The 22,506-nt window shown below is 42.7% G+C and overlaps 2 protein-coding genes across 4 annotated transcripts; one reads left to right on the top strand and one right to left on the bottom strand.

The window, feature by feature from the left end:
• Positions 1-194: 194 nt before the first annotated feature.
• Positions 195-11,103, top strand: ttc34 (tetratricopeptide repeat domain 34). Of its 3 annotated transcripts, XM_036136282.1 has the most exons (9): positions 195-350; positions 1,770-1,855; positions 2,672-4,452; positions 5,184-5,406; positions 5,804-5,996; positions 6,124-6,290; positions 6,999-7,272; positions 7,414-7,628; positions 10,031-11,103. In XM_036136282.1, the coding sequence occupies exons 3-9, from the start codon at positions 2,738-2,740 to the stop codon at positions 10,574-10,576; spliced, it is 3,333 nt and encodes a 1,110-aa protein (XP_035992175.1). In that variant the 5' UTR covers positions 195-350; positions 1,770-1,855; positions 2,672-2,737; the 3' UTR covers positions 10,577-11,103. The 3 variants fall into 3 exon arrangements, with proteins under 3 accessions (XP_035992175.1, XP_035992171.1, XP_035992179.1); XM_036136278.1 differs by lacking the exon at positions 195-350 and having other exon boundaries at positions 1,743-1,855; XM_036136286.1 differs by lacking the exon at positions 195-350 and having other exon boundaries at positions 1,743-1,855; positions 5,807-5,996.
• alas2 (aminolevulinate, delta-, synthase 2) lies at positions 10,987-21,207 on the bottom strand. Its single transcript, XM_036136290.1, has 10 exons — positions 21,098-21,207; positions 19,934-20,286; positions 19,744-19,836; positions 19,403-19,625; positions 17,453-17,637; positions 17,110-17,289; positions 15,957-16,121; positions 13,503-13,771; positions 12,144-12,306; positions 10,987-11,454 (listed from the first exon to the last, which is right to left on the bottom strand). Exons 2-10 carry the CDS (start codon positions 20,262-20,264, stop codon positions 11,291-11,293), a joined length of 1,773 nt encoding a protein of 590 aa, XP_035992183.1. The 5' UTR covers positions 20,265-20,286; positions 21,098-21,207; the 3' UTR covers positions 10,987-11,290.
• Between the last annotated feature and the right edge of the window lie 1,299 nt (positions 21,208-22,506).

Raw genomic sequence — 22,506 nt, forward strand, 5'->3', positions numbered from 1 at the left:
TACTCCTACTCAAAACTCAAATACCTGCAACTTATTGTTACTTAAAATATTGATACCGATACAAAAGGGGGAAAAAATATTTTCATGTTTCCTACAGTCTTTTTTTTTTTTTTTAAGTCGCTGGTGCGCACAGTTTCCTTTCTGCTTTCTCTGCAACTTTTATCTCTGAGACGAACCAGCCGGAGGAGAGAGGTTCCCGTCCTCGCGCAGACCCGAGGCTGATAACCGGCGTTTGTGGTTTCCAATGGCAACCGCGCGCGCAGAGCTCCAGTCCCGAGAACAACCGTCGCGGCGGCCTGTCCCGTTCCGAGAAGTCACTGCTTTACCGACACAATGTGAAGCTTATCGCGGTCAGTTCATTCATGTCTTTTCACTGCTTCGCTATCTGTCACCTGTAATGGCTTAATCTTTGCACAAAAAAAAAAAAAAAAAAAAAAAAGAACCGGTGAAGTTCCTGTTATTTGGGCAGACTCGCGTCGTCCTGCCAACCGTGCACCCACAGCTCTTTGAGTTTCACAAGTGGAGGCCCGGGTTGGCCGCTCTCTGGCAGGTCGTCTGCTTCGTGGAAAGAAAAGGGAAATCAGAACACGCTGAGGCTGGTGCAGGGGGCCGCGTTTGTGGTTTTGTTCATAATGAAAGTACATACTTTTGCTTGTTTTGGTGAAGGTGTTACAAAAGGTTATGGTTAAAGGAACCACACGGGGGCGCTAACAAGTTTCATCTGGACGTCAAAACAAGAATTGATATGATTTGTTAGAGGTCGGACTATTTCATTTAAGCTATTTTTTTATTTTGCAGGAACATTTTTGCTGTCCCCTGACTATGTCTTTCCTGACACATCTACATTTTCTATTATTATTATTATTTTTTTGGAATATTCTGACAAGCATATTTTTGTAACTTTGTCTGGATATAGCACTCTGTGAATAAGCAGCTTCTTTAGCAATGACCGTTTGTTCCTTACCATCCATCTGGTGGGAGTCAGTGACTGTTTCCTGGACATCTGGACAGTCAGCAGTCTTCCCTGTGATTTCTTAGCGGTGATCTCAGAACGGTGTTTTCACAGGTCTGCCTAAAAAGTGGATCAGACAGCTGCAGCTGATCCAGAACGCTGCTGCCTGTGTCCTCACTAAGACTAATAAAGTAGAGCACATCATCCCAGTTCTAAAGTCCTTACACTGGCTCCCTGTATCTCAGAGAATAGACTTTAAAATACTTCTGTTAGTTTATAAATCTCTGAATGGCTTAGCACCTAAATACATCACAGACTTGTTATCAGTGTATCAACCCTCCAGACCACTCATGTCTTCTGGCTCCGTTTTACTGAAACATCATTAGGTCAACTTTGCAGTCCATCTGTTTTTAATATTTGCTTTTAGTTTCTATTGTTTTATTTTGTTTCTACATTTTATTCCAACTTGCTTTTATTCTGTTTTATTTTCCTATATTTCAATCATGTAAAGCACTTTCCATTGTCTTTGCACTCAAATGTGCTACAAAAATAAATTTGCCTTGCCTTAGCCTAATGAGTCAGACTAAGAGGTCATTTAGAGGCTCGTGAAGCTAATTATGTTCTCTTTGTGCATGCGTGGGTTCTCTCCAGGAACTCCGGCTTCCTCCCACAGTCCAAAAACATCATTGTTACGTTAATTGCTTTCTCTAAATTGCCCTTTGGTGTAGGTGTGCATGATTGTTTGTCTCTATGTTGTCCTGTGATGGACTGGTGACTTGTCCAGGGTGTACCCAGAGTGTCATCTAAAGGACCGCAGGAGATAAACATCTGCCCACCCTCGACCCTGAACAGCTAAGCTGGTAAAGACGATGGATGGATGGAATGAATCTACTCATGCAATATGTGAGTTTCTCTTTCTGAAATGAGTGACAAAATTTGTACCTTTAGTCATAAAACTGTTTATATTAAAAACGGAAAAGTGCGGTCTACCTGTTTTATTCTTTCCAATTGCGTCAATACCAAACCCTGGTGCAATTGCACGAGAATGTCTTTTGAGATCCGACTGTACCAGCTTCTTATACCTGGGGACTGAAAGTTTTTACCCTCTTCACTGCAAAAACAGAACTAAAAATTAAAGTAAAGTAAACTTTTCTTGAAATTACTGCATTTGTCCTTGATTTGAGCAGGTAAGTAAGATTATTTGCCCACGGAAGGAGTAATTTTACCCCTAGAATAAGATAATTAGATATAATGCACTTGAAATAAGTTGATGGAGATGAGTTCTTTTCTATTTTAAGTGCAAACATCTTATTCCATTGGCAGATTATCTTACTTACCCGCTCAAATAAAGTAAAAATACACTCATTTCAAGAAAAGTTGAACTTATTTCAGTTCTGTTTTTGCAGTGTCCGCCACTTTTGACCAGCTCTGCTGTCCCTGCTGTAGAAAAGCATTCCTGCAGCATGATGCAGCCACTGCCACATTTCACAGAGGGGATGGTCATTATCTGACCAGAGCGCTGTCTCTAAACATGTTTGCTGTACCCCTCCATGGCTTGGGAAATGCCACAATTCATGCCATAATTCAAAAACATGGATGAACACATGTACATCTTGTATTTTTAAACGGATGCATTGTATATAATTACAAACGATGTTGTGTGTTGTTCCAATATAGTGTAATTGCTATTAAAGATAGATATTTTCCTCTTTTTCACAGTGGGATGTCAGTGACTCTCCTGGATGAACAGTTGGATAGTAAAAAACGAGAGTCTGCCGTCTGATCATGACTGCCTCGGTTTGTCCCGGAGTCAAAGTTTCAGAGCTGTGTGCCGACGGGGACAGGTTCCTTCGAAGCGGGAACCTAGCGGAGGCCACCTCGCTGTACATGTCTGCCTTCAGGACTCACGCCACCTCCGCCGTGTCCCACATGAGGAAACTGGAGAGATCTAGTCTGGGAAGGGTCATCTCCACTCTAGAGGGCTGGCTGGACGGCCGCGGGGACGACCGGTCAGCTGAGAGCATCAACAAAGGTCTCGCGGCGGTTTTCCTATCCACGCTGTGTCCTAACAACTTGACTGCCACCGTTTTTAAAATGGAGTCCCTTCTCCAGAGCGGTGGGCTTGGCTGCGAGGAGATCTCGGCGCGCTGCACCGCTCTACTCGAGGCTGAGCGTGATTTCCCTCAGCACGGTTCCGTTGGGATGTTGCTGCAGGTGACCCAGGCTCTGGCCTGCCTGTTTTCACAGCCTGACGGTCCGAAGGGGCTAAGGCTTTACCTAAAAGCTTATCGCTGCGACAAGTTAGAAACGGTCTCGCTGGTGCGTAGCAGACAGACTGCACACCTGCCCAAAATCGTAAAGGCCTGCAAAGATCAAGCGATGCTCATACATCCCTGTTTCGCCTTAGACGATAAGAAGTCGGTGACCCCAGTGGAGAAGGCCGCTGCAGATGCAGAGGATTTTTCTACGGCGGTCGAGTTTCTAATGGCCGTCGCTCCTGATGACCGCGAGGTGCAGGAGCTTCAGGCGGCAGATTTGTTCCTGAGGGGCAGGTTTGTGGAAAGCGCAGAGGTGTACTCTGCTCTGCTGCATCAGAAGTCCCCTCCAGACCCCGCAGAAAACATCCCCCAGGGTGGTCCCGAGAGGAAAGCCAGGCTCTTAACCTGCCGGGCGGCCGCGTGCCTCTCTGCGGGCGGGAAGACCGCGGAGAAGTGCGCCGATCTGGGCGAGGCCTTTGAGATCCACCCTGCCACCGCCAGAGCTCACTTCAACAAGCTCTTCGCTGATCGTGGGACGGGGACGGCAGCTCGCCACCACCTTCGTCAGCGGGCCGAGAGGGGCTTGTCTGGCTTCAGAGAGACGGTGGCAGTCCGCGCAGACCTGAGATCTACAGAGGGAGTCGAACTCCTGCGCCCTGTCGTCACTGCCTTACGGACCCTGTGCCACCTGGAGCCTGACGGAGGAGGCAGAGAGCTGCGGGTGAGGCTGGCGGACTGCCTCCTCCTCAGTGGGGAGCACAAGGAGGCTCTCTCTATCTGTAGCCAGCTAGCCGCTGCCCAGGGACAACAGAGCTATCCGAACACAGTCCAGGTCCTATGTGGATATGCCCGGCTTCTCTCCGGGGACCACAAGGGGGCGTTGAGAGACTTCCAAGCCGTGATAGAGCACGACACCCCTCACCCATCCAGCTGTGTGCGAGCGCTGTGCGGCAGGGGGCTGCTGCGCATGACGGCCGGGTCCAATTACCTGACAGCGCTGGACTACGCCACCGCCAGCGGGCTGGACCCCCAGGAAACGGCCCTGACCGTCCGCTGCCTGGTGCCGTGGAACCTCAGGGGGCTGCTGGTTACCGTCCTGCTCGAGCAGGGTCGAGTCATGCTGGAGGGGTCGGTGAAGGACAGACGCCGGTCCAGTTCAAGAGAAGATCAGCAGCAGCAGCGGAGGCCCCGAGAAGAGGGGACGCTGCGGGCCCCATCAAAGAGGGAAAGCCACAGCTCAGGGTACGACGTTGACCTGATCTAGTTGTTCACAATATAACGGATCTAAAAATAAGTAAAATGTTCTTAAAGTTAGTGTATTTGTCCTTGATTTGAGCAGCTGAATAAGATTATTTGCCAATGGAATGAGTATTTTGACGCCTAATATAAGATAATTAGACATACTGCACTTGAAATAAGATGATGGAGATGAGTTGTTCCTATTTGTAGTGCAAAAATCTTGTTCCGTTGGCAAATCATCTTATTTACCTGCTCAAATCAAGGACAAATACACACATTTTAAGAACATTTTACTTATTTTAAGTTCTGTTTTCGCAGTGTACACGTTTAAACACATGAGAGCAAGAGAGGGGTAAGAAATGATCTGGCACATATGATGCCAGCGTTGCTTTTAAAGGTACAGTTATTGATATCTAGACACAAATCCTAATGATAATATTGGGGGATTTAGGGACGTCTGATAACAGTGGGTTGCCCGCCATTTTATTTGAGGGTATCCGAGTAAATAGGACTGAATACAAATGAACCCCACACTTTTTATTAACTTTATTTTTATTCATTTTGACTTTTCTGTTGAAAAAAAAACAATAGTTCAAGGGATATGAATATCTTTTGAAGGGTATATGAATGTCTTCATCAGTCCAGATAAAACCTTGCAATATAGTGTTACAAGTATGTTTTTTTAGTGTAATGTCTTATATCTATGTTGCATCTGATATTGTTTCGTACGTTAGAACTCCTGCTGGTGTCCATTCTCTGGCTGGGCTGCTCATGGACCTTCAGCCCCACGCTGATGGGCCTCAAATCCTCGCAGCAGATGCCTTGTACCAGCTTGGCCGAGTAGAGGAGGCCTACAGGTTGCTGTTGTCTGCGGGGACCCCCAATCCTCGGGCTCCTCTCCTTGCTCGCCTTGCACTGCTGCAGCTCCACAGAGGCTTTCTTTACGACACCAATCAGGTACAGCGGTTGAAATAAGTCATGTTTATTTAGGATGATTTACAATGGAGCACCATAAGCAGGGGAAAAAAAAACAGCAACTAAGGTTTAGGCCCACAAGAAGAAATATGCACCTTTTATAGTTAGATTTCCTAATTTATAACAACTTCAGCCAATCTGGTTTCCTGACCAAGAAAACACACTTAATCTACACTTAATTTGTGATCTGACTGTTCTTTTTACATGATGTCTGGGAGTTTGCTCAGGGTGCCAGTCAAACAAGAACCAGCACTGATTTCTAACCCAAGAACAGGCAGTATCAAAAATTTGATATACTGTAATCTTTATTTCTACATTTACCACTTTTTCTGTAGACCTGTTAATCACCTATTTCCTTTTATTTCCCCCCCTCCCACAGCAGCTCAAAAAGCTTCTTGCATGCGGGCAGACCAGCTGCCTGCGCAGCCTGCTGGCTGTGGCGCAACAAAAAGACCGGGCCCTGCTGCAGGGACACTGCCACGCAGCGGCTAAACGCATCCTGGACGGCTCGAGAGAGGAGAGCTCAGTCAGGGAAGCTGTGGCGTATCTCTCCATCGCTATCATGGCCTCTGGTGATTGTTCACTGAACACATTTTTGGTGACAAAGCCTAGATAGGAACAACAGAAATACTGTTTTAGTTCTAAATAAGCTGAATAAATGAGCAAGATTGGAAATAATGCGATTCTTTTTTTTGTAAGGTGGCAGGGCAACAGATTCCCTGTTGGAAAGGGCGAGGTGTTACGTGCTGCTGGGCCAGCGAAAGACAGCCGTATTCGATTTCAGTGCCATTTTAAAGGAGCATCCGAAGCATGTCCAGGCTTTCTGTGGAAGGGGCTTCACATACCTCATGCTCAATCAACAGAAGGTATTTTTCAGCTGGAACGATGGCAAAACCACATGTTCGTTATGGCGAAATGCAGTCAGTTGGTATGACACCTTTGATGCATGTCAGTTCATTTTAAACCGCTGCAGAACTGACTGACATGATAATGATGCCAAAACATATGATAATAAATAAAAAAATATCCTGCTGGAGGACTTGAAATGTAACATGAAACATTAATACTTTAATAAATGATCAAATGACATAATACTGACATGAATTGGCACGCTAAAGTAGCTTTTTGCATTTTGGAACAGTTGGGACATGTATTTTTTAACAATTGTACTCAGAAATGTCAAGACAATGTTTATTAAAGAAAAAAAACACGTCTCATTAATCGGTTGAGTAATTCCTCGGCTCACCAGAAACAACAATATGTTATTATGTTAATAAGGCAACACGTGCCTTTTTTTGAGATGTTAAAGCAGGTCTCCTGATATAGATTTCATTTTTTAGAGATAAATGGCATCAATAACTTTAAGATTGCTTCTCATTTTGTGCCGAGCTTTACACTGAAATGTTCATAAATTTCTAGAGACTGATGTCAGAGGTCTCAGTTACTAGCAGTGGTCAAAGTTAAAGCTTATGAAATTAATATATATGGGAAATAATTTAATATATGTATCTTAAACAGCACTGTAATTTGATAGCGCTATCATCTTTCCCAAATTTTCTGTTCCTCCCACCTAGGAATGTGTTCGCGATATCCTCACAGCTCTTCAGATAAAAACTGACACAGTCGTCAGAGAGATCCTGTCGCTCAAGGACAAAGCCCAGAAGCTGGTCTGTGATTGGCTGCATCAGTTCTGTCGCACCAGTTTGTCCGACACCGTGACCGCTCATTCAGTGCCATGCCACGACGAGCAGCTCAGGGAGGCTTTCATAATTGGTGGCGCTTTGATGAGGACAGACAGCAGAGACCCCAGATGGCATCTTCTCTATGTGGACATACTGTTAGCTAAAGGTGGGTCAGTGTCTTTAACAAACTTAACAAAGAATGGTCAGAATTGTTGTTGTCAATGGAAATTTTCTGGCTAGAAAATGGTGGGTGGGTCAAAGTTTTTGTTAAAAAAAACAACAACAACCGTTGGTCCATCTCCTTCAGGTGATGTTAAGGCAGCTTCCAGCCATCTCTGCCAGGTGTTTGGCCAGGAACCGAGGGATGCAGCGGCCCAGGCAAGGCTGGGAGTGTTGGAAAGCTGGCAGCAGAAGTACTGCAGTGCAGCCCACAGGCTAAGCAAAGCCACTGAGAGAGATTCATCTAGTCTGGATTTCTTGCTGGCTCTGATCCCATTAAATCAGCGCAAATGCATGGCGCAGGTAAGCCTTTGCACACTAAAAACGCTTTGAGGTTCATTGTAGTATATTTTCGTCTTAGATTTAGTTTATTCAACTTTTCTAATGTATGGCAAAGAGTAATTTAGTTTGGACCTGTTTTTAGTGGTTTTTAGGCTTTTGACAGCTTTATGTTTCAAAACTGTGAGAAGCTTTAGCAAAAATTTCATTTATATACACTACCTGGCAAAAGTATTCAAACTGTTAAGTTTTCACACATTTTGCAACTTTACCTTTGGGTATTTTGTTTAGATTTAATGCAATAAACTAACTCAATTTGGTGAATAACTTTAAAGAGAAAGGTAAAGGAAAGTGTGGGGTGCGTCAACAATCAGCCCCTTTTTAATTTGGTACCTCAACATATAATCTTTAAAGAACTTTAAATGAGAGTCAGGTTTCCCAAACTTTGAGCATCTAGCACTATTTAATTGATCATCTGAAAATAGAAATAGTGTGAAACAACTACAAACCAACCAACACATGGCCATCCACCTGAACTAACCCAGGTCAGAAGAGCATTAGTCAGAGAAACATCCAAGTGGCCCGTAATAACTCTGGAGGAGCTACAGAGATCCACAGCTTAGGCGGTTCAATCTGTTGGCACAATATCTATCAGATGTGTACTCCAGAAATCTAACCTTCGATGTGATGAGATGAGATCAGATGAAAATGTATCTTTCTGGTTGAGAATTGTTGGAAAAATCCCTGTATACCACCCTGAACACACCATCTGTGGTGATGCATGGTTGTGCAGACTTTTCTTCAGCAGGGACCAGAAAGCTGGTCAGAGTTGATGTTAAAATGGTTTGCACTAAAGACGGGGCGGTACTGGAAGAAACCTGTTAAAGGCTGAGAAGGGATTGAGATTTGGGCGTAGGTTCACTTTCCAGCGGGACGAAGACCCTACAGCCAAAGCTAAGGTGGAATGGTCCAGATCAAACCAGATGCAGATGTTAAGTCAAAATTCAGAACCTGTGGCAACATTTCAAAATCTATGTCTGTAGAAACTCTCCAACCAGTTTGACTTAGTTAAAGGGGGGGTGGGTTTCCTCTAGGTGTGCAAATTTGGTAAAGCTTTACTCTGAAAGACTTCCAGTTGCAATTACAGCAAAAGTTGGTTTTCCACACTTTTGACTGAGGGAGGTTGAAAACAAAGGCTGGCCACACTTTTTAGATTTTTTTTAGATGTACAAAACTATATAGCAAATCATAAATTTGTGTTACTTCACAACTGTGCACAACTTTGTGACAAAATGGGAAAAGGGTCACGAGGTATGAATAGTTTTGATAGGCACTGCTTTAAATTTATTGCACTTAACCTTTGATAGAGAACCATGATGTTCTCTGCTTTTATAACTGCGCACTGTAACAGCTCCATCTCCAGGGACCCCTACCACCCCGGCCATCTCCTCTTCAAACTCCTGCCCTCATGGAGGCGTTTTCAGGGCAATAAATTCAAGAACTAACAGAATAAAAACAGTTTCTACCCAAGAGCTGTTGTTGCCCCGAACAACGCAGTTTCACCCAAACCCTGACCGTCTGCTATTTATTTATTTTTCCTCAACATCCCAGTTGTTTCTGCATCTCTACTACATTATTATACATTATTATTGAGATATATTTATTTGTTATTATATTTATTTGAACGAAATTTCGTTCTGTATGCACTCTGTGCTACAAAATGACAATAAAGAAAGTCTAAGTCTAAGTCTAAGTCTGTTATTGTCATTTATTTATTTGCACTGTTCTTCGGACTTGGTTGTGCTTTCTTGTAGGGCTGGGCGATAAATCGATTTAATCGAATAAATCGAATTTACAATTCTTTAAGATTTCATTTTTGGAAAATCTGGATTTTATTTTGCCAATATACTCATTGGGTTTCCATGAAGAGAACAGCATGTGATGCTGAATATATGTTTAGGCAAATATATTGTCAAAATATTGTTAAGTGGAAACTTTTTTTTACCATAATACGAGGTATTTTATTTACTTATTTACTTTTATTTTTTTTAACTTAGTTTGAAGTTCACATGTGCAGTGAAGCCTGTTCTTAGCTCAATGTGTAATACAGCTAGCAGCAAATGTTTTGTTATATTTTCATTGTTTATAATGGCACGGCTGCCATCTTGTTTTACAAGCATGTTTCACAGCTTGTCTTTAGTTGCACTTTCAATTCAGGTCAACTCCCTGACAAAATGCTTGACATAAAAGCAAGGTTTTAAAATAATTTCTTTAATTTATTTTTATGAAACAAAAAGGAGGGAAAAAAAATCGATTAATCGGATTTGGTATGATAAAATCGGAGATTTATTTTTTAATCCATATCGCCCAGCCCTACTTTCTTGCACAACGACAATAAAAGGAATTCTGATTCTGATTCTAAACAGGCAGCGGCGCAGGAAGCCGAGCTTTTGTCGTCCGTCGGTCGGTGGGATCAGGCTCTCCCGCTCCTGACGGCGGCAGTACGAGCAGCGGGCCGTCACGGATCACAGTACCTTCGCCAGCGGGCTGCCTGCTTCGCACAGCTCGGCTCACATGAGCGGGCCGTAGCCGACCTGGACGCGGTCATCCGCGAACACGGCGGATCTGACCCCAGCTGCCCCAAAGATGCCGGGATCTGCGCGGAGGACATGTGCCGGCGGGGCCGCAGCTTGGTGCTCTGCTCCAGAGAGGCAGCCGCCCTGGAGGACTTCGCCCAAGCCTTGGGTCTCCACAAGGAGCAGACCCTTCGGTGCGTAGAGGCGGGTCTGGGGAGGCAGCGTCTGGCTGAGTGCTTCATGCGAGGGGCCCTGCAGCAGTACGGCGAGCAGCGGCTCAGTAAAGCCTGGACCCTGATCGAATGCGGCCTGGCTCTGGACAGCGATAACGCGGAGCTGCGCAGACTCAGAGCAAGGGTCAAACGAGAGGCGGCCGGCCCTTGCAACGTCAACTAGCAACCGATAGAAATCACAAGGTGGACACAGAAGTTATCATGAACAGCTTCTAGATTTGGGTCGTATAAATCATGGATATTCAAGGCACATTACTTTACTTCATGTCTTCCAAGTTTAGCCCAACTTTAACGACAGTGTCTGTAAGCAATCAGTGTGATGGAAGTATGATGGAAGAATATTTAATATGATGCAAATATATTGTTATTTTTTTTTAGATATTGAACAACACAACCAGATAACTTTGTTAAATATATACATTTACCATGGGAACATTAGTAAAGCCATTGTTCAAACAAACACTCAATCCATACAGGTGCTTATTTTACTGAAAAGCAAGACTGCACCTCTTCATATTTATTCTAAACGGTCTCTCCTTATCAGGAGACTTAAGAAAGTGCCAAATGTGCAGGTTTTGTGTTTTTTAAAATGCTGGAGGCATTTCTTTAATCATATTCATGGCAGTAAACACTCTTTAAAAAGCCAAAGAAATACAGAAAAAGCAAAAAATAAATACAGAAAAGCAAAAATAAATACAGAAAAGCAAAAAATAAATACAGAAAAGCAAAAATAAATACTCAGTTTTAAGCTTGGGACATAAACGCGATGGCTGAGCGTTGATACGCTTTCATCTGTGTGGTTCAAGTAGGAATCATTAAAGTTACGCTTTTTACTGTTTGCGCAGCTCGTTGTGAAGACGCGGCACGCGCTTCGTTGCTAAGCAGACACGGTGATGTATTGGGGCTCCATATTGCCGAAGTAGGATTTCTCCCACTCGCTCATGAGGTCAAAGTGGAGTGGGCGGTCGCAGAAGTTGCAGGAGGCCGTGGCCGGGATGTTGAGGGGGAGACCCACCTCCTGCCACACCTCCATGAGCTTCACTGTGGGCACAAAACACACATGGATGGAAATGAACAATTGTTTAACTTGTAACGTTTACCTCAAGCAGGCCCGTATTAAGACAATGTGGTGCCCCTGGGCACTATACCTCAAAGCTCCCCCCCCCCCACCTACCCGTGCTGTCCTCCGCTCAAAAACATCAGACATAATCAAGGGGATTTCTGTAATGTAATTTACTATTTACTAACTTACACAACTACATGTAGGCACATGAGCAGTGAGCAATATTCAAATATCTCATTTTAAAATGTTGAAATCAAAAAAATCTTGATTTATTTATCATTTATTATTATTGTGAAATCAGTGTTCACAAAACGAATAATGCATGGTCTTTCAACAATTTCAAGTAAATAATATAACAATTTATGAAAAATATATTTTTAAAGCATGTGTCATGTGGTGCCCCCCCCCTCTTCCAATGGTTGGTGCCCCTGGGCACTGGCCCACTGGCCCTTATGGATAATCCTGCCCTGACCTCAAGCAATGGGTTATGGTATTTAATCTCTGGGATAAGAAAACATGTTGCGTTTGGTGTTTAAATTACACAGTCACAGGAGGTGACTGTGTAATTTAAACACTCAGAAACGACGAGATGAGTGATCGTGTCCTTTCTTAACTTTGTTGGGGCTCATACATCTGTGACCTGACGGTGGTAACGGTCCACACTCACCCACAAAGTCCTCCATCATGCTGGGGTCGTGATGGGGAGACGGAGCCAGGCGCAGCAGCTCCTCGCCGCGCGGCACGGTGGGGTAGTTGATGGCCTGGACGTAGATGTCGTGCCTCTCCAGCAACACGTCGCTCACCTTGGTGTTCAGCTCGGCGTTGCCAACCTGGGAAAAACACGACAGACGCGCTTCCGTTAAAAGCTTGGTTCCAGACAGAGGCAGCCTTCGCTCCTATGAAACCAAGTAGCAGAGGTTGGTTTTCATGAGGAATATATGATGTGAAACTGTCTTTATATATAGAGCCTTGCAAAAGTATTCACACCCCATTGACCTTTGTTGCAACATATGAATATGTTTTCATATAAACCTATTCCTTGTAGCTCTTAGGGTTGCTGTCCTGCTGGAAGGTAAACCTCCACCTGGGTCTCAAATCCTTCACTTCCTCTAACTGACTTCCTTCCTTCCAGGGTTTCCTTGTATTTAGGTTCATGGGTTCGGGTTAGGCAGCTTTGTGCGTCCTATAAAATCTTGCTAGCTTCCCTGTGCCGGCTGCAGAATAGGACCCTCAGCGCATGACGCTCCCACTGTCACGTTTTTACCTAGGGATGGTCTGTTCGGTTTTCACAGCACGTACTGCTACTGCATGTAGTTTTCAAAAGATCCGTTTTGGTCTCCTCTGTCCAGAGCACCCTCCTCTGTGAGTTTTCTGTCCCCAGATACTCCCACCTGAGCTGTGGATCTCTGAAGCTCCTCCAAAGGCCTCCTGACTGCTTCACCGATTAATGGTCCACTTTTTCTGCCCTGTCATAGCAGGTGGATGGCCTTTTACCATCCTGTTTTTTTTTTTTCAGATGATGGTTAAACAGTGCTCTGTCAGATGTCCAAAGCTTGGAATATTGCTTTGAAACCTAAGTTAGCTTTAAGGTTTTTCTACAACTTTATCCCAAAACTCGTCTGTTTGTTCACCGATGTTCTCTAACGAACCACTGAAGCCTCCTCAGGACAGCTGGATTCATACTGAGAGTAGATTATACACTGTTACCTGAATGCAAATGCATGCCGCACTCTTCAGAACTGTATTTGCATTTTCTACATTTATGTGTTCTGATCCTTGGATACCTCAATGACGACACAAAATCCCAGTAAAAGACATTTATGTTTGCGGTTGTAAAGTGGTTGCAAAAAGTTTGGAGAGGTCTGGATACCTTTGCGAGGTGATGTGTAATCAGAAGTAATATGTTGTAATAAGCTTGAAAAACAACAACCCTGAAATCTTTTGGAAGACAATAACTGTTTAAAACGAAAGCTTGAAATACTTTGCGACATATTGCCACGTCCAAGTTTTAGGGGAGCCTTCCTACCCGAATGGGGATGATGTGACTGGGGCAGTTGACGACAGGCAGGCCTTTGTCCATGAGCAGCTGCCTCATCAGTTTCACATTCCTCTGGTGGGCCCTGCGCAGCGCCTGGCCCTCGGCACTCTTCAGGACCCGCACGGACTCCAGAGCTCCTGCCAGGACCATGGGGGGTAGAGCGGTGGTGAAGATGAAGCCGGCTGCGTAGGAGCGGACCGTGTCCACCAGGGCGCTGCTGCTGGCGATGTAGCCTCCCACGCAACCGAACGCTTTTCCTTAAACGGTAAGAGATTACGTCTGAGCTATGGTGGCAAAAATGGGTACATTCATTAAATAATGAGCATATTTCTGTTTTGGATTCAGTCAGAATCTAAAACAGATTAGTCGAGCCTAAGTCATAGTAGTTTCAGCACTTCTAATACTTTTCGCTGGCTTATTTTAAAGACACACGATTTGTAAACTTATCTTCAGTATCGTTCTTAGATTGCCGTATCATATTGACTGAAAGCTAAATGTAACGTGAGCTGCTTTAAATTCATAACCTTGCCTGTAAGCCGAATTCTCGCGGTATTTGAGCAGAACGGAGAGTGCTACACATTATCATTCTGGCTTTCCAGGTTATTAAATTCATGCATCTGTATAAATGAGAAACGCAAAAAAAACTCTAAAGACTTTTTCACCTGTGAATCTTTGCAAGCCTTGTCTAGTTAGAGTTATGTGTTGCAAGAAAGAAAAAAACGTGTTACATGTAAATTGGGCCCTTGAGCAGGATAATAGTTATTTTTCTTTAAATATATTTTGATAGGGATTTCTCCAAGCAAGGCGTTTTTCAAGGTTTCCTAAAGCATATTCAGAAGTGATTCACAGTCGATGTAACCAATCAAACTAACATTTATCTTGCTTTAGGTCAGTTAGTCATTACTAAAATGATTCATATTTGCTAGAGTTTATTTAAAAAAAATACTTTTACTCCAAATCCAGAAGTTTTCATCTGCTAAAGTCATGATGTCATTGTGTTTCTGATTAGTTGGTTACTAAGATTTAATTTAATATAGACTCATCTGTGGATCAAGGCAACACCTCTAAACAGTTTCCTTAGGTGACATTATGGAAAATATACAAAAAAAAAAAAAAAACTCCGCCATGATATCTGGAAGAAAATTGTGAACTTCGATGAGAAATGTGTGCATCCACCTCAGAACAAAACCAAAAGACTTGATGAAGGCTGAACTTAGAGAGTATCATTATCCAGTAATGACATTGGCTCAGAAGCCTAGAGGTCATTGGTCTTAAAGCAACATAAAAAGCCAGATTACTGTTTGCAAACGCGCTTAAGGACAAGGACCTTAAAGGTTGGGGGACACCCTGGGGTGTAGTGGAACTAATATTGAAGTGTTGTACCATGATGGGCAACGTTACATTAGGAGGAAGAAGGAAGAAGCTTGTAAGTCTGAGAACACCATCACAACGTTAACAAGTTAGCCGACAAATCGGCAAACTATTCTGAGAAGCCTGAGGAGGAATAATTAAAACATTTTAACACAATTCATACAGTTTAATTCTACCAAAGCCATGTAAACGTCTGACTTTACAGACTTACAAAAAAAAACTCCTCTCTTTCATTAATTCTGGTATTTGGCAAATAGAAATAATTTTAGTCATGCAAACTACCAGAAAAGAGAAAATGTTTAGTCTGGTTGGATGTCAGACACTGAGAAACATTGTTATATGTATTTTATACAGCGTATGTAACCGTCTGGCTTCAAATATATATCTACAGAAAGTTTAATGGAATAATGTCAATCTTACATTTTTAGCACATGTACTTTTAATGGCTGGAACATCTCCAAGGCAAGGCAGGTGTATTTATATTTATATGTAACAAGACAACTCAAAGTGCTGTTTTCTTGTCGTGTAAAATCTAATCTCAACACAGTTTATGAGCGATAGCAGTGCCATCCAATGCAGTCCAGTGGTAATGATGCAATGGCTCTCAACATTTTCTTGGTCAAATATTAGAATCCTGGATTGGTTTACATGGCTTTTTATCTGAAACCTCACAGTTGTTCTTAAGTTACGCTCCGCAGGAACCTTTATCGGTGCTGCCAGAGAGGGAGGAGAACCGACACCCAGCTGATAAAACCTCTGCTCCTCTGATGACAGCCCACCCCTATCCTGCTCTCATTTGACCCCCACCAAAGGAGTGGTTTGGACAAAGTATGTGCAGCTATTCTGGCTCTGGGGCAGTGTCAGTTTGTTTACAAGTGGCTTCACATGGGAGATTAGCCCAGAAAGAAACCAATTAACCGATGACAGTTGGAACCTTTTTGCCCATCCCTTACTAAAAGCTGGTAGATAGCTGCTTCACGAAATACTTACCTTTTTTTTTTAAGCTTTCCTATACCAAAATTTGTATAAATTCTAAGTTGCAGACAATACTTCATCTAAAGAAAAACTCACCTAAGGTCCCAGAAACCACGTCAATCTTGTGCATGACGTTGTCTCTCTCTCCGACTCCGGCTCCGCGGGCCCCGTACAGACCCACAGCGTGGACTTCATCCACAAACGTGAGGGCTCCAAAGCGATGAGCGACATCGCACAGCTCCTCCAAAGGACATATGCCTCCTGGCGCCCCACAGAGAAGAAGATAATTAGCTCTGCGTGTAGCACAATGTCACAGAGGCATGTCATCACTGCACATATGTTTAGCTGTATGCTGAACACGCAGTAGTAATTTTGTCTGTGTATGTATTTCTGAGTGAATCTGGGGGATTTTGATCAAAATTGTTTTTATTTTCGACGTGTGATATCACTCACAAAAGAATGAAGCTGGTGTGAGAAAATTATACCCACACGCTGGAGACGACGATGAAAGAAAAAAATAACAGTAGATTATAACAATGGGATTTCCAGCCATTATGCAGCAATATGATGACTAATTATAGCATATTGTGCTAGATTATTGTCTCTATTTTGAATTACTTAGTAAGTATCCTCTGCATTATTTGCTTTTTGTGAAGAAAAAGTTTTTTTGCCCCATGTTTCCTTATAAAACATAGGGCAAAAACTGCTGTTATCGGGCACTTAAGGTCTAAGTCTCATAGAAAAAATAAGACTTGTGTAATGGAGTAATAAACTTAGACCTCTAAATAATTAAAACACATGGAATGTACATTAAAAAAGATAAAACTCCATAATTTGAGCAATTTAGCGCAAGATTAAGATTTTTGACTAAACTGTTGACATAGGCCTAATATGAGCTTTTAGAGATGAATGAACAGATAATATCTGAGGGTTTCCTGCGTGGACACCACAGTTTTCTGCACAATCATAATTGTTTGTGCAAATTTTTTTTAATCAGCTAATGAACCAATGCATTCGCCTCAAGGTAAAATCTGACCAACAAGCTGTTAAAATCACAGAATTGTAATAATAGCAACAATTAGAATAGAATAATCCTTTCTTTGTTCCTCGGTGGGGCGATTTCTGATTGGCAGCAAAGAGACAGGCGAATGGAAGCACACAGATACACAAATACCAACCATGCAAATGCAAAAACGGCACAGTTTTGACTAAAATAAAGCTCCCTGTCATTGCAGGTGAGGGGACTCACCGTCCATTGAGTGCACGGTCTCAAAGGCCACTATCTTTGGGGTCTTGGGGTCTGAGCGCTGCAGCAGCTCCTCCAGGTGTCGGCTGTCGTTGTGGCGGAAGATGAAGCGTTTGGCCCGGCTGTTCCTGATGCCCTGGATCATTGATGCATGGTTCCCCGCGTCTGAGTAGATCTCGCATTCTGTGAGGCAGAGGGAAGACCCCAGCAAATGAGCTGCTACCTCTATCCAGAGTTAGGGGTCAGGAGTGGTAAAATATTCCCTAGTTCTAAGATCGAAACACCTCCACCTCCCACTAATCTGTCACCCCTGTCATCACCTTGGCTTCTGTCATCCAGCACTTACCGGGAAGCATCTTAGCCAGAGTGAAGAGGGTGGAGTCATTTGCAACAAAGCAGGAGGAAAACACCAAAGCAGCGTCTTTGTTGTGCAGCTGGGCAAGCTCCTTCTCCATAGACACGTGGAAGTTGCTGGTGCCAGAGATGTTCCTGGTCCCACCTGCTCCTGCGCCATGATTCTCCAGGGCATCTCTGAGGACCACCACAAAAAAAGGAATAAGTTTGCTGGCTCAGATGATCTGTTGCGTGGGAAACTATATATATATATATATATATATATATATATATATATATATATATATGTATATATATATATATATATATATATATATATATATATATATATATATATATATATATATATATATATATATATATATATTGCTGGCTCAGATGATCTGTTGCGTGGGAAACTATATATATATATATATATATATATATATATATATATATATATATATATATATATATATATATATATATATATATATATTCATTTAACCCCCCACAATCACAGTTCTTGGAATTTTTGTAGTAATGTTTTCTGATTTCAAATATAATAAGACGTGTGAGTTTTAAGTTTATGCATAACAGAAACCCTGAAGATCCTTAATTGGCATGCTGGTTTTTAGCTGGTGCCGTGGTAGAAAAGTGTGTGCAGACCGAGCTCATGCTAACATCTGGTAAGGTCAACATGAAGCAAATCCGTAATGATCCATAATTGATATTCACTTTCATTTATAAATACTAGCTTAGCTAATTAGCTTAGGGTTAAGAAATCGGAGTTTATGGATGTTAAATTATCATCTTTTTTTAACTGGCACTTTTGTCAAGATTTGATGACGAATAAGGAAGGAGATTTTTTCAAACTTTATTTTTTTTTATTCTAAAATATTATTCCCATACTTGTATACTTTTAACATATTTTTTCGATACCTCAAAATTATACATTCCCCTGACAGATATGGGTTTTCCAAATGTTTTTATTCAACCCAGACGTTTGTTCTCTACTAACCAATGAGATAGACCTCTCAAATAGATCTCTCAAAATACAATAAAGAAGTGAATATTTTTAATAAGATGCTTTTTCAAGAAATGGCTCAAAGTCTCTGAGGTTGCAAGGCCGGTTTGCCATCACCCTAATCTTTAGCTCCCTCCTATGATTCTCAACCAGATTAAATGTTAGCATATAATTAGAAGTTAAGAATTAATTTCTAATTGTACATGTTGGTACAATTAGAAGATAAATTTAAGTTTGAGCTCGACTATATAATGAAGCGATCTGTCCTCGTAAATGATGACTTCAACGTTGTTTACCCGGGAGATATTTTGAACTGAAATTATCCTTTTTATGCAGGAATCTATATTATTGTTTTTCGTCGTTACATTTTCTGTACGCCTTTGGATGTTGGGCTGTGATTGTTGGGGCACTTAGAACCACCTAAACGTTATTTTAGAAACACTCTGAAGCTTGTGATTGGGAAGCCTGTCCTGCGAGGGGATGGATGATCACAAAAGGTTGCACTTAGAATAAGAACAATTCATCCCCATCGTCTTATTTCAAGTGCGGAATATCTAATTATCTTATTTTAGGGATAAAAATACTCATTCCATTGGCAAAAAGTGTTATTCAGCTGTTCAAATCAAGGAAAATATACTAATTTCAAGAAAACTTTACTTAGTTTAAGTTTCCTTTTTGCAGTGCAGCTTCCACATGAGTGAGTTAGATGTGAGAAGCTGAAAGGGGGGCCAACAAGAAAGCTTTTTGGCCAAGTACTAAACAGCTGGGAGAATAATCTGTGGCATTCCCAACTCAATACGCAGTTTCTGGCCCCACCTAAGACTACCTCATCTTCTGAATCTTTCGCTAAGTTTTGACAGCACATATTTAACGAGGCCAATCAGAAAAACGAACCTAAATTTAAGTCCGTTTTTACTTGCTGCTGCGTCTGCTCACCTGATGGCCCCCAGGACCTTCGGGTGGCGGCTCATCCCCAAATAGTCGTTGCTGCACCACACTGACACCTGAGAGCCGTTACTACCGGACTGGGAGTAATCCTCCGCGTAAGGGAATTGCTGGGCGCTCCTGTTCACCGTCTTGAACACTCTGTAAGTGTGGTCCTGCTTTTTCTCCGCGATCCTCTCCATGAAGAAGCTGTCGTAGTCATAGCATGGTCCAACTAGAGTGGGGGTTATAATGAAAGGAAATCGGCACTCAGAAACAAGGGGTTTTAGAGGTTTGATGGCATTAAAAAAATCATGTTAGCTATTTAGCATGATGGAGATTGTAAAGCTTACCCATGTTGTCATTGAGCTGAATGGCAGCGTGGGTCTGATGGGATGCTGGGTGCACAGACTCTTTTAAACCTTTCAGCAGAGAAGTGATCAGACCTGAGAGAGGGAAAAGTGGCCCAGTGAGTCTTAATTTGTGTGTTTTTCTGAACCTGGTAAACCTGCGACTCTTGTGGTCTTGGCAAGTGATCCCTACCATCTTTGACGTCCTCCTGAACCTCGGGGCTGGCCTTAACCATCCCGATCTGGGAGCTGACGAAGGGGCAGCCCTGCGAGGCAGACACCGCTATCTGAGCGGCGGTTTGAGCGAACCCCCTCTTTTGGTCCAGCGTCGGGAGCCGGTGGCCCCTGGGTTTGGCAGGTGAGGAGCTCAGCCGGGCCTCCGGGGAGGCCGCGGCGCTCACGGTGATCTGCCGAGCGATGATGGGACATTGGTCGGCAAGAGAAAACAAGGCGGCCCCGGATCTTCTCAGAGCTGGCTTTGGAGCAGACTTCAGGAAGGGGCAGTGATGAAGGAAAGCAGCCATTGTACCCGAAGCCGTTCTTATGCTAGCGAGAGGAAAGAAACAGGACAAGGTCGCATCTGCTATAACAATTTATGGGCTTTGAGAGTTTGCGTATTCAATCTAACGTCCCACTGAGACGACATTGGTGTGGCTAAACTTGTCGGGGCCAGATGTAAGGGTTCTGTTTAGGGGGAGGGGCCTATTGAAGGGTGTGTCATTCAGCTGCTGCTTATCTGCTCACTGCAGGCGCTCTAGAGCCGACGTCACCGACTGATCACATCATGGCTCAGTAAGGTGTATCATTTTATAAACCGTCAATACGTTTTATACGGACAGGAAAAAAAATGACTCTCTGACTCAATCGTATGAAAGTTCTTGACACAGCCCCAGCGTTTGAAATTGATCCCTGTTTAAATTTTCCCACAAAAGTAGAGTAGATTTCTCTGATGGAAAGTCTGGTCCTGCCTATGTGCTGCGGTCAACTGATAAAGCAGTTCTTGGGATTTGTGGCTTTTTCTTGTGGTCGAATGTTTTCTTTCCTGGGGCTTAGGCCCGTCACACTCCAACACTATTAAAGCACGTTAAGTGTTTTGTTCGTTAGTTCTGTTTTTAGTTTTTTAGAGAGTGCCTGCCTTGTTCATTGCCATGAGTAGACCCGAAAAAAACGTCTAAATGTAAATAAGAAATATGAAGGTTTTCCCCAGATAACACATATGCTGAATAGAACCAAGTTTTCTTTCATTTTGTGACAAAGAGTAAAATAAAAGATGCATCAATAAATAAACAAACAAATAAATAAATAAGTGATCTAATTGAATAATTGAATATAAATAAAATGAGAAATGGGAGCTCACCGGTTGACCTGCACTGAGGACGAACTTCCGAACAGCAAATAGGCAGAGCGTCAGAGAGCGTCGACTCTTATACGGCAGATACGTCAGATTGTTATGTAACGTCGAGTTCCTCAGAAGGGATGGCTGGGCCTCAGCCTGGAAGGGGGAAGTGAGGGGGAGCTCTCTGCGTATGTGTGGGAGGTGCAATGATGCTGGTAGGCTTGGATTAAAGTTGTGAAACGCTCTGCCCAGGTTCGGTTGAGTCTGAGGATAAGTTAAAACGTCACAATTAAGAGATTCTATGCCGCTGAAACGAAAAGGTCAATCCTAGGTCTCTTTTTCCATGTAGTTGTCACTTAACCACAACAGTTTATATTAAAAAAGCCGAATGTTTTAGAAAAATGTTAAGAAAATAGGCTGTTTAACTATGATTTATTCAGACAGTTTTGTGATTTGATTGTTTTCCTTGGTTTAAAACTAAATATGTACCAGTGTGTTAAGATTATATACCTGACTGAGAAATACTCACTGAGGGAAATTGTTTTTGTTTGTCCAACAGATAAAAAATTGCAATGATTATATATTCATCACAGACTACATGTCAATATTTTATTTCATCTGAATTTTTCTCCCTGATATTTAGGTTTTACTGTCTGCCATACACATCTGATTCATTAAATGTCATCCAAGCAAGCCACACTCAGGGGAACAACTTCCAGTGACTAATACAAAGAGTTTGAATCGCTTTGTGTGACTCTTATAAACTGATAACATGGTCCTAACAACTGTACCGCTCTGTTGTGGTGAAGAGAGAGCTGAGTCAAAAGGCAAAGCTCTCGAGTTACTGGGTGATCTACGTTCCCACCCTGATCTATGGTCATCCGGAGAGGAGTCATAGTAGAGTAGAGCTGCTGCTTCTCCACATTGAGTCGAGCCAGATGAGGTGGCTTGGTCATCTAGTCAGGGTGGCTCCCTGGTGAGGTGTTCCAGGCACGTCCCACTGCAAGGAGACCCGGAGAAAGACCCAGGACACGCTGGAGGGACTACGTTTCTCTGCCGGCCTGGGAACACCTTGGGGTTCCCCTGGAAGAGCTGACCCGACCCCGGATAAGTTGAAGAAGATGGATGGATATGTATGTATATATATATATATATATATATATATATATATATATATATATATATATATATATATATATATATATACGGTACAGACCAAAAGTTTGGACACACCTTCTCATTCAAAGAGTTTTCTTTATTATCATGACTATGAAAATTGTAGATTCACACTGAAGGCATCAAAACTATGAATTAACTAATGTGGAATTATATACTATACTATTATATATAAATCCCATTTATTAAACCTGACAGGGGACACCTGTGAAGTGAAGACCGTTTCAGGTGACTACCACTTGAAGCAAGTGGAT

Source organism: Fundulus heteroclitus, chromosome 1 (assembly GCF_011125445.2).
Source record: "Fundulus heteroclitus isolate FHET01 chromosome 1, MU-UCD_Fhet_4.1, whole genome shotgun sequence".
Classification (NCBI taxonomy): Eukaryota; Metazoa; Chordata; class Actinopteri; order Cyprinodontiformes; family Fundulidae; genus Fundulus; species Fundulus heteroclitus.

What these genes read in the sequence shown, in the direction of transcription:
- ttc34 (XM_036136282.1), top strand. Translation starts at nt 2,738, where the DNA reads ATGACTGCCTCGGTTTGTCCCGGAGTCAAAGTTTCAGAGCTGTGTGCC. An exon ending in CATCGCTATCATGGCCTCTG is followed by an intron (nt 5,997 to 6,123) that starts GTGATTGTTCAC and finishes TTTTTTTGTAAG; the next exon opens with GTGGCAGGGCAACAGATTCC. An exon ending in TCATGCTCAATCAACAGAAG is followed by an intron (nt 6,291 to 6,998) that starts GTATTTTTCAGC and finishes CCTCCCACCTAG; the next exon opens with GAATGTGTTCGCGATATCCT.
- alas2 (XM_036136290.1), bottom strand. Translation starts at nt 20,264, where the DNA reads ATGGCTGCTTTCCTTCATCACTGCCCCTTCCTGAAGTCTGCTCCAAAG. An exon ending in TCAGCTCAATGACAACATGG is followed by an intron (nt 19,626 to 19,743) that starts GTAAGCTTTACA and finishes CCCCCACTCTAG; the next exon opens with TTGGACCATGCTATGACTAC. An exon ending in CATGATGGAGGACTTTGTGG is followed by an intron (nt 11,455 to 12,143) that starts GTGAGTGTGGAC and finishes TTGTGCCCACAG; the next exon opens with TGAAGCTCATGGAGGTGTGG.